This window comes from Notolepis coatsorum, assembly GCF_963971535.1.
Source record: "Notolepis coatsorum genome assembly, chromosome: 15".
Taxonomy (NCBI): domain Eukaryota; kingdom Metazoa; phylum Chordata; class Actinopteri; order Aulopiformes; family Paralepididae; genus Notolepis; species Notolepis coatsorum.
The window spans coordinates 58,771,918-58,783,907 of NC_140179.1; the positions used below are offsets into that span (position 1 = coordinate 58,771,918).

Consider the following 11,990-nt stretch of genomic DNA (forward strand, 5'->3'; position numbering starts at 1 on the left):
CTCTCTCTCTCCCTCCAAATCACACCGCCTAACTAACCGGCTCCTCGGCACCGGCAGGCAGCAGGGCACCGATATCACCATGAAGACAGTGTGACTCGAGCGTCGGTCCCCGCGGCCCCCCTCCCTCCCTGAGCGACCCAACTTCAAACCGCGTTCCTAGCTAGTTTGGACCGGACGCATGAAACGCGAGTATAGAGGCTTTGGTTATAATAACTTTGGGTCTTGCTCGCTCATCATCACACCGGGAGGGAGCAGCATCTCGGGGTGTTTAGTCTCGCAGCAGCGGATCCAGGGAGAGGCTATATGCTCAGTTACTTTCCGAGAACGGGTTGAGGGAGGCTGAACTTTTGAGAAACACTACCCCAAGTGTCGCTGACATGCTGATCACTCATTGCTGAAGATAATCTATAGGTGCCGACACTGCCGAGAGAATTGGACCGGTGGTGGGTTTGAACTAAATCAGTTTGAGCCCGAAACACGGCGTCTCTGATCCAAGAGGGAGGGGGGATCATCAAGTAGAGTAGACCGTTTCGCTATAATCGTCTACTGTGTGATTATATTGCTACATAGTCTACATATGGAATAATAAACTCTGCACCTTTGCCCTAAAAGACGAAGAGAATCTTTTGAATATTTTCATTCATTGCAAGAATCCGCGCGCCTGTGATTCATCATCACCATCTCCTCCTCGCTTGTGTTTCTGCGCGCCTCGGATACAGTGCGCTCCTTGGACAGTGCGCGCTCTGCCTCCCTCTCCCTCTCTCTCTGCCTGAGCAGCGCCCGTGAAGACTTCTCACAGAGCCACGAGAACCCGTCATTCCGTCAACCTTACCGGGGAGACCGGCAGGCAGAACCCGACCACCACCACACACGGAGCTCCGCCACCCCGCCAGGAACAGCCACCAGTACCGGAGGAGCAACATGTTTCCAGCAGCATGCAGCCAAACACGCGCACATGACCACCGCGGCCGTGTCTGGACACCGTTCCAGGGCTCGACCAGCAGACAGAGGTGGCGGGTCGCGTCATGGATTTTATTGTTTTCTCTCTTCGTCCACTGTGCAAGAGCTCAAGGTGAGGAGGAACGAGACATTCGTTCTTTTCTTCTTGGTAGCCTGTGTTTTCTCATCCGTGACGCACAGCCAGGGGTTGTTGTGAGCTTATAGTAATGTATTTCAATGCTTTTGGAGTATAGCCTTGAAATGAATGGACAGCGTTCTTGTGTTTGCTCCTGGAGGGATAATATTGTGCGTTGGGAATGTTTGGCATGCCTGCCTTATTCTTTACACTGTCTGTCACCTCACCCCCCTATCTCCCCTTCACATACACATACACACTGACTCACAGTCTCTCTCACACGCACGCACGCACACACACCTATACACACACACACACACACACACACGCACGCATAGCACACGGACACAGCGCCCACACACACACACGCGCGCACGCCCCCCCGTGCAGTTATTCGCTTGATGAAACATTTAAACGAGACATTCTTTTAAACTTGATGATTTATTAAGTTGTAGGTCACGTTGTTTATGCCATGTTTCCTTTCTCCTGTCTTTCACCCTATATTCACATTCATGTCCTATACCAACTCCAGTCCATATACGGTCACGTGCTTACATCCTAATATAATGATGATATAATATAAACCTGAGTTATTATTTTTATTAGAGCAGTTATGCGGTAATTGCATTTTTGTTGTTTGAACACGCGCTGAAAGTGTGCAATTAGAAGCCCAGCTGTGGAAAGAGCTAATCAGAAGAATACGTCCTAATTAATTAATCAGGGGGGGGGGGGTGTGAGTGTTTGCATAGTAAACAAGCCCTCCTTAAATAAACAGAAATGACACATGGGCGACATTCAGATAATTGAGGAACGCGCGCCGAATGCGAAATCATGCGACTTGATTGAGAATTTATGCATCACAACCTCTCTCTTGACACAGAAAGCGCTGCCACTTGAGGTAATTTGCACCCACTGGAGATCACGGCCTCAAAGGAGGAATGGGGGGGGGGGGGGGAGGAGGAGAGAGAGAGAGGGTGGGACGGGGGGGGGGTTCTTTTTTCTTTTTTAAAGGGAAGCAACCGTGGTAGCTGGAGTAGCCTACAAATGTCCCTGGATGTGACCGGTTGCTTACTCGCGGTCCCCGGGGGGATACTTATATACGCTGCTGGGCACATGATGTGAATAGAATAATCCCCGAGCAGGTGGAGTAGTTAGTGGAGGACGTCGTCGTCGTCGGTGGTGAAACACCAGGCTGGAGTCTGTGACTCAGGCTCCTCTACCAATAACATTCCTTTACCTCTATCTCTGCCTTTGCCGCTCAAGACAAATCCACTCTCAATTAGGCAGCCTCTCTCTCCTCTGTCCTCTCCAATCTCCCTCTCTCTCTCCTTCTCTCCTTCTCTCTCTCTGCCCCTCTCGCTCTCTCTCCCCTCTCACAATTTCTCTCTCACTTTCTACCTCTCTCTCACTTTTTCTCTCTCCTCTCTTTATCTCTCTGTCTCCATCTGTGAGTCTTCTCTCTCTCTCTCTCTCTCTCTCTCTCTCTCTCTCTCTCTCTCTCTCTCTCTCTCTCTCTCTCTCTCTCTCTCTCTCTCTCTCTCTCTCTCTCTCTCTACCTGAACGGTTAGAGAGGTGGCAGTGGCGTTGTGGGACCGGGAAGGTTGCTGCTGGTACGAATCTCCTTGACAACCACTACGACCACCGCTGGAGTGCCCTTGCGCAAGGCACTCGAACCCCCCCCCCTCCAACTTCAAGTTCTTTATTTGTCAAATACACAACTATACACAGGGGCATTGCAGGTACTGAAAGTGTTTCGAGCTCAGACTCACAGTTCACAATTAACAGCAATGAATACAAGAATGGTACTAACAATAGGTAGTAACATCAGATAAAATATAAAATGAGGTAAGATAAAATAGTAAATTATTTACAGAAAGTGTCTTGCGTCTAGTGTATGTGCATGATAAGGTGCAGGGTGTGTGTGTGTCCAATAACAATAAAAGTTGTACGATAAATAAAATAAAATATAAAAATGAGGTAAGATAAAATAAAATAGTACAGAAAGTGTCTTGCGTAAAAGTGTATGTGTTTCAGAGCCCAAGCTTAATCTTGATTTACCGCTTGAATGCCCACCATCCACTTCAATGTTAGCGTTAATAACGCCTAATCTATGTTTTAAATTATGGCTATGTGTCTAATCTGCCCGTCGCTTATCAATGACTCGTTTTCCAGTCAACATTGTCGAAGCGGATTGTTTTTTTATCGGTTCATTTTCTTTTTATAGCATTTTGAAAAGCCCTCATTTTCAAGGAAAATATAAATATTCTATGATAATCGCCCTTTACCGGAATATTCTAGAATACACAAAAACGTTGTCATTTTTTCGGCCTATTTATGAATAGTTTTCAAATAAACGCTAGATTATCGATACTATATGTGTACGTATGCACGCTATATAGGCGACCTGAAAAATCGATTCTCTGATTTCCTCAAAGCGATCGCCCACACACACACACACACACATAGGGCGAATGCTGAGATCTCAGCGAATACAACTCTGATTATCCCAAGACTTGTAAAATAGATTCCTTAGCTCAGATCAGATGTTCTCCAAAAAGATCATTCCAATTCCTGATCGCCATTCCAAAAATCAATCGCTTTTATTGATCCAACGCTACATACTGTACATATGTATTCCACGCTGTTCTGAGGCTCCACAATGAATCCGATCGGCTCGGGTTACATGCCTGAGAAGTAAAATGTGGATTCCGGATTTTTCTTTTCTCATCCATTTTCATTAAGTCCATTCCAAAAGGGTGCATTACCATCTGGGAGACGATAGGGGGCTTTTTTTTTTTTTTTTTTTTTTTTTCTTCATCTGAGCTCCTACAGGGGCTGCATACCAACGGGAGACTCGGTTGATGAAATATGAATTCAGATCGCAAATAAAAGAATAAAACGATAATTGTCGTCGTGGGCATTCAGGCATTGGGCTGATAAAACGTCTTATCACGTTTTGGGCATTGAAAGTGTTAACCCTCTGTTGTGTTAGGAATTGGCACCACTGACCGTTGTTAGCGGGTCAATGTTGACCTGGGGTCTAACTCAGTCCTGACCACTAAAAAGAAAGGAGTATCACTCAATATAGTTAATACTACATCCTAACTAACATTATATGCATTCATAACCATATAATCCCATTGTAATTTGATTTTATGGCCCCCGAGACACATGTCCCTTATTTTTAAGATGAAAATGAGGTTGTTCAATCATAATATATACTAAATGTGAAACCCATAGATAATAATGTTTTCTGACTATAATAGAACAATATTAGAATATAACTTCTGAAAAAAAGTTTAGTATATTTATTATTATTTTATTTATTTATATTTATTATTTTTATAGTATAGTTTTACCTTGCCGGGTCAAGAATGACCCTAACACCACAGTCGTACCTGTTTTTCTGCAGATACCTTCAGAATTTTCAAAATGGTGAAACATAGTTTTGCTGTGCTTATATGTGTTGTGGAGGACATCATAAAGCCTTGTTCTAATAAAATCAACTACATGGTAGTTATTACATATTATAACCTTGAAACTGGTCGCTGACCCTAACACCACATAAGGGTTAAGGTGCAGTGTCGTGTGTGTGTGTGTGTGTGTGTGTGTGTGTGTGTGTGTGTGTGTGTGTGTGTGTGTGTGTGTGTGTGTGTGTGTGTGTGTGTGTGTGTGTGTGTGTGTGTGTTCAAGAGTTTTTAATAGGGCTATCTCCTGTTCTTGTCCTTGTTCAGGAGTCTTGTGGCTTGTGGGAAAAAGCTGTCCCTGAACCTGCTGGTTCTTGTGCGGATGCTCCGGTACTGTTTGCCAGACGGTAGCAGAGTGAACAATTTGTGACCGGGGTGACTGTGGTCTCTGAGAATGTTCCGGGTTTTCCTTCTGCACCTCTGTGTGTAGAGGTCGTCCATGGCTGGCAGCTCAGTCCTGGTGATGTGTTGTGCTGACTTCACCACCCTTTGCAGAGCCTTGCGGTCGTTGGCTGAGCAGTTGCCGTACCAGGCAGTGATGCAGCCAGTCAGGATACTCTCTATACAAGTTGCAAGTGTCAAGTTGAGTATCCTGGAGTCTAGGGCCGAATAGTCTACTAATCAATCGAAAGGAGCCATAGTCGACTGCCAACCTCTTAGTCGAATGCAAAAAAATAATATATATATATATATTATTTTTAAAATCATTCTTTCCAAAAGCAGAGAGGCCTAGAAGCGTGGCTAATGCTAATGGCGCACATACCAGCGAGGCTAACTGCCTAAGAAAACTGGCAAAGAGGCACTGAAAGAGGATTTCACCCGTCTAATGGACACACTAGACAAATATCACGATGTATCCATCAGTGGACCAATTGCATGCTTTCGCAGAGGACAAGAAGCCTTCAGTCGACTCCTTCAGACAATACCCCCCCCCCCACAGCCCAATTGGAATGATCCCTCCCCCATTTTTTTCATTCGAGGGGGTCGACTGCTATCGGCAAATTTTGGACAATCAAGGTCGACTATACAAATCCTTAGTCGGGGACAGGCCTACTGGAGTGTGGAGTCCATGCCGAATCTCCTCAGCCCACGGAGGAAGAAGAGCCGTTGTCTCGCTGTCTTGATCACGATGCCGGTGTGATGAGACCAGGACAGGTCCTCCTCGCTGATGTTGACCCAGAGGAACCTGAAACAGCTGACTCTCATCCAGCGCTGACCCGCTGCTGTGAATGGAGCATGCACCCCCCCCTGGGACTTCCTGTAGTCCACGATGAGCTATCCTTTGTTTTGCTGACGCTGAGGTGCCCCAACCGCCGCTGCACAGTCACCGACAGTAGACGTCTCTGTGTTCTAGGCGGACGACAGGTTGTGTGGAGCTGTTTAAAACCCTTTCACTACCACACTACAGACGGTTAACCCTTTCACTACCACACTACAGACGGTTAACCCTTTCACTACCACACTACAGAATGTTAACCCTTTCACTACCACACTACAGCAGGTTAACCCTTTCACTACCACACTACAGAAGGTTAACCCTTTCACTACCACACTACAGCAGGTTAACCCTTTCACTACCACACTACAGCAGGTTAACCCTTTCACTACCACACTACAGACAGTCTTAGAAAGGTAACCCTTTGTCGTGTGGCAGTGAAATGGTTAACCTTATGTATTGTCGCAGTGAAAGGGTTACCCTGTAGTGTGGTAGTGAAAGGGTTAACCCTTTGTCATGTGGCAGTGGAAGGGTTAACCTTATGTATTGTCACAGTGAAAGAGTTAACCTTCTGTAGTGTGGTAGTGAAAGGGTTAGCCTTCTTTAGTGTGGTAGTGAAAGGGTTAACCCTTTATCGTGTGGCAGTGAAAAGGGTTAACCTTCTGTATTGTCGCAGTGAAAGGGTTAACCCATTGGTAGAGTGGTAGTGAAAGTGTTCACCGTCTGTAGTGTGGTAGTGAAAGGGTTAACCCTTTGTCGTGTGGCAGGGAAAGGGTTAACCGTCTGTATTGTCGCACTGAAATGGTTAACCCTTTTGGTAGAGTGGTAGTGAAAGAGTTAAAGTGTGTTGTATACCAAGAGAGAAAGAGAGCGTGCATGCTCAGCAAATCTTGTTTTTAAACCCCTCATGACTTTGAATAAAACAGGTGACTTTTTTTTGTAATGATACAGTATGTACTGTATATATCATGGATGAGAGTTAAGTATTATCAAATATCCATACCATTGCATTCTTTTATTTAAAATTTTATTGATCTCGAACCAACACACATAATAAATCACAACAAATTGTTAAAAGCAAAAACAATATACATACATACATACACATACATACATATATCTAATCTATACACATACATACAAATATATATATACGTAAACACACAAACACACTCACACGTGCAAATACAAATAAACCAAAACATAGAATTTGGTTCGAGAAGGGGCAGAAAGTAGGGATGCTCGATATTGGCTTTTTTACCGATACCGATATACTGTACCGATATTGTCCAACTCTTAATTTCCGATACCGATATCAACCGATATCAACCGATACCGATATATGCAGGGTTTCCCCCCCCAAAAAATGAAATAATTTCAGGTAATTAACATTACATATCTCTTGTTGTGGAATTAACACAACATTATGCATACTTTTGACAATAAATAAAATCAGAATTTGTTCTTACTTGCTTGCCTGGGTAAATAAAGGTTATAGAAATGTAAAAAAAAAGTAAAAATTGAAAACCGATACCGATATTTTCCGATATCACATTTTAATGCCGATATCGGCCGATAATATCGGTAGGCCGATAATATCGGACATCCCTAGCAGAAAGAAGCAGTGCTTACCTAGTCCTGCCCCTTCCTTACATCACACAATTCACAGATTCTTGCTCTCTATCTATTAGTAAAAAAATATAAAAAAAACAGAGAAGAAAAGAAAGCAGTATTTTCAAGAATATGTCGTAATCATAAGTAACAGTACTACTCTAGAGTTTCCTCTTTCATGTATTTGTTTAAGAATGTTTCGTGATGGTGTGTCTTCATATTCAGTATTGCCTCCTGCCGGCCCTGATGCTGTGTGTGTACATTACAACATGGGGCTCATTGTGATTCAGGTATTGTCGTTGTCACCATTGTGAGGGATACACGTCAGGCGTCACCCCCTGGAGGCGGAGCTGGTGGCTTGGCTCCCTAAGACACTGTAGAGGAGGGGTTAAAAACACAAGGGGCCGACAGGTTGACAGATATCCATCATTCCTGAAGGCATCCTCTTCCATTACATTTACAGTGGGTGTATAACTCCCTCGCTCATCCCAGGCAGTATCCTGACCATGCCCTCTCTCTCTCTCTCTCTCTCTCTCTCCTCTCTCTCTCTCTCTCTCTCTCTCTCTCTCTCTCTCTCTCCTCTCTCTCTCTCTCTCTCTCTCTCTGCTTCTCTCTCTCTTTCTCTCTCTCTCTGCTTCTCTCTCTACCCCCTCCTCTCTCTCTATCTCTCTACTCTTACTCTGTCTCAGTATCACTCCCTCTCTCTCTCTCCTCTTACTCTGTCATCACTCTAGCTGCCTCTCTTTCTCTACTCTTATTCTGTCTCAGTCTCTGCCTCTGTCTCTCTCTGTCTCTCTCTGTCTCTCTCTCTCTCTCTCTCTCATCTCTCTCTCTCTCTCTCTCTCTCTCTCTCTCTCTCTCTCTCTCTCTCTCTCTCTCTCTTCTCTCTCTCTCTCTCTCTCTCCCTCCCTCCCAGCTCTGTCTATCAAGCAGTAGCCCCCCCTCATTATACTGTACTATATGATTAGCTCATAGGGCAGAAAACGTTTAATTGGACACTCTTCATACCGCTCAGTACCGCCGTCACTCATCGAACGAGTGACCTCAGCTCTCTCTCTCTCTCTCTCTCTCTCTCTCTCCTCTCTCTCTCGCTCTCGCTCTCGCTTAATCATTAAAGGACATAACGAGCGCAGTAGCCAGTTGGATGGACATGTCACAGAGCTCCATGACCCCGTGGTTTAATGACCAGGCCCTTCAAGATGGCCTCCTGACGACAGGAGAGCAGCCTCCGTCAGACCGGAGAGAGCGAGACGGAAGGATCACAGAGAGGAGAGAAATCATTTCCTGTTACTTCATATACGACAGCGGCTCAGGAGATGGAGCAGAGGTTCCTGGTTCGATTCCCGCTTCTCCCGGGCAGCATGTCGAAGTGTCCTTGAGCAAGACACTTAACTAGGGTTGGGTACCGTTTCACGTTTGAACTTATACTGGTACTGGTACCTGTGAATCGATAACGGTACCCAGCGGTACCTTTTTTCTGTACTTTAGTCTCTAAAAATGTAATCTACCTACCTCAGTTGTAAAAAAATTAAAATCCAAAGTTCAAATGATTTATTATCATTATTATTTATTTAGAACAATTTGTTAATATATATATAATATATAATATTCCAGCGAGCGTTGTCTGCATCTAGCTTTGTAAAGTGTAACCACACTTGCAACCGTTTTCGGCTTGCCATTGCCCCGACTGCTTTGTTGTTGAATCAAGTAAAATCCTAGGTAAGGTGTTTTTGTGCGCGTGAACATTGACGTGAACGTCCGGCACACTTCATAGGTTCGTTTCATGGTAAAAGAAACATTGACGTTATCGGACACTACAGTACCGAAATGTAGCACCTGTGGATCTCACGTGAATCGGTACTCACTACTCGGTAGTACCGACGTGATTCGGTCCGGTACCCTTAAAAGTACCGGATTCGGTACCCATCCCTATAATCCGAAGGTTCCCGGTTCGATTCCCGCTCCTCCCGGGCAGCATGTCCAAGTGTCTTTGAGCAAGACACTTAACCCCTAACTTCTCCTGATGAGCAGGTCGGCACCTTGCATGGTGGTCTCCGCTGTCGGTGTGTGTGAATGTGTGAGTGAATGGGTAAAATGTGAGTAACAAATTATGAAGCGCTTTGTATAAAAGCTGCTGTCTCTTTTGGATAAAAGATTTGATTTGCTGTATAAATGCAGCCATTTACCATTCAGAGGAATGTCCAGAGATTTCAAGAGGTGCATACAGTGAACATCGACCTTGGCTGAGATCCTGTTGTTCTGTGAGAAAGCAGCTTCAGGGCCGTTTTATCCAAAGCACTTTGGATAAAAGCTGCTATATAAATGCACCATTTACCATTTACAGATTTACAGTACCATATATATTGTCAGTCATCATGATCGACACAAAGAAATAAACAAACTCGTCGTCGTCGTGGTAATAAACCATGAGGATTGCGTCGTCTCCTGTCTCCCGTCACCGCTATCCAAATGAGGAGTTATGCTGTCACTTTGTGAAACATTTTCCTTTCATAAACTTTTTAAAAACAACCCCCACATGCATGCACGCACACACACACACACACACACACACACACACACACACACACACACACACACACACACACACACACACACACACACACACACACACACACACACACACACACACACACGCCCAAGTGCAACCTAGATCTTACCCTTGAAGTGACATCCATAGTGACGAGCTGTAGCAGCATGTCTCACAAGTTCACGTGAACCAGTTCTGGTTTAATCGGGGGGCCATGGCGCGGAGACAATAGCAGCCCTCACCCACTACGTTGTCAGTCTGAACGGGTCTATTTTGGAACTGGGAGGCAGGGGTGGGGGGTGGGGGGGTCGGAGCTTGGGGGGGGGGGTCCAGTTTGGCATCACACACACTCCTACATCACTCAACACGAAACAGATTAGCCTGACTGGCGAATACGACGGGACTCTCTGGGGAGACTTCAGCAGAGGGTGGTTGAGTCTGTTGCTGGACGCCTTGGATTAGTGTCCGTTAGTGGATTAGTGTCATGGATCCATGAGGAAAGGATGGATGTTTCGTCATCGTCCACGCCATAAAAAAAATTATGTACATACTACGGCTGTCCGCGCCTAAGGATTTGGATAGTCCCACTTTGATTGGTCAAAATTTGCCGATAGTTGACTAAAAAAAAATTTAATAAAAAAAGTATACATTTTGTTTTATACATTTTTTTTTATCATTCCATTTGGGCTGTGGGGGTGCTTAATGTCTGAAGGAGTCGACTGAAGGCTCCTTGTCCTCTGCGAACGCATGCAATTGGTCCACTGATGGATACATCTTGATATTTGTCTAGTGTGTTCTTGTATAACAATAGATGGATATAGCAAGATAGCATAAGGATATATAGTATAACTGTATATTGTATAGTATAGTATTGTATAGTAGTGTACATAAGACCCAGTGCCCCCATCCGTAGCTTAACACTGTATTGCACTATCGCAGGACCTTAGCATGTCTTTTACCATGCATTTTAAACTTTATGTACATTATACCTGTTATGTCTTATTCTTATTACTTGTATTATTGCACAATCGCTGCAGGCAATGACCACCCGCATTTCACTGTATGACTTGACTTGACATTAGACGGGTGAAATCCTCTTTCAGTGCCTTCAGTGTTTTCTTAGGCAGTTAGCCTCGCTGGTATGCACGCCATTAGCGTTAATATTAGAATTTTTGCATTCGACTAAGAGGTTGGCAGTCGACCACGGCTCCTTTCGATCGATTAGTCGACCTATTCGACTAATCGGGGGTCAGCCCTAGTTCATACTGTATATCTTTGAAATTAATCAAAATAGTGTTTTCTTGCAGCAGTATTACAAAACAATTATATTACAAAGTAATTTGTACTGGAAAACTAGGTCAACTACCGCTATACAATAAACATTTTGTGTGATATTTTGGGCATATCGCCAAGCCGGAGGTTTGGGAGTCCTGGTGCCTGTTGCCTGCTGCTTGGGTTGAATGCCTGGGTAGAATGCCTGGGTTGAATGCCTGGGATGTTTTAGATGTCAGGTCTTTTTTAGCTCGACATTCTTTCGACTGCTGGAGTGTTTTGACCTTGACACAGTCATAGACCCTCATTGTGGCGTGGCTTTGCTTTACGCTTGATGTTGTCACTGCTAATCTGCGGCTGTCTTTTCGCAGTCGCCATCTTGTGTCCCCTGTATTCCAGAGTGGGCGGGGTCCACTTCCTTAGACTCACTGACCTTCCTGGTGTTATCTCATTTACACTGAACATGTTTCATGATTCTTACATACAGTCAAGTCAAGTCAAGCCAGCTTTATCACATTTACAATGACTAAAAGCCAACCAAAGTGCTTTACAGGTAGGACATAATAAAAAAAAAACATACAATGCAGTAAAAAATAAAATACACACAAATTACAGAAAAGGTATAGTACAACAAGAAAACAAGAGCAAAGTGCAATATAAAAGAGACAAGAAAATAGATAAAAAAGTCCATAGTAACAGCAAACGTAGTGTACAGGTGGCAGGCTAACTCTGGTCAAAGCCAGGGAAAAGAGGTGCGTTTTGAGCAGCGATTTAAAAGCCTTTAGGCTCAGCCTCTGGGCA

The 11,990-nt window shown here is 44.4% G+C and overlaps 1 protein-coding gene across 1 annotated transcript in view; it reads left to right on the plus strand.

Moving 5' to 3' along the window:
- The first annotated feature begins 497 nt into the window (after positions 1 to 497).
- Positions 498 to 11,990, plus strand: part of sdk2b (sidekick cell adhesion molecule 2b) — an 846,423-nt gene continuing 834,930 nt past the window's right edge. Inside the window, 1 exon segment of the mRNA XM_084331013.1 lies at positions 498 to 1,072. Within this exon segment, the coding sequence (XP_084187139.1) occupies positions 922 to 1,072 (151 nt within the window). The 5' untranslated portion in view covers positions 498 to 921.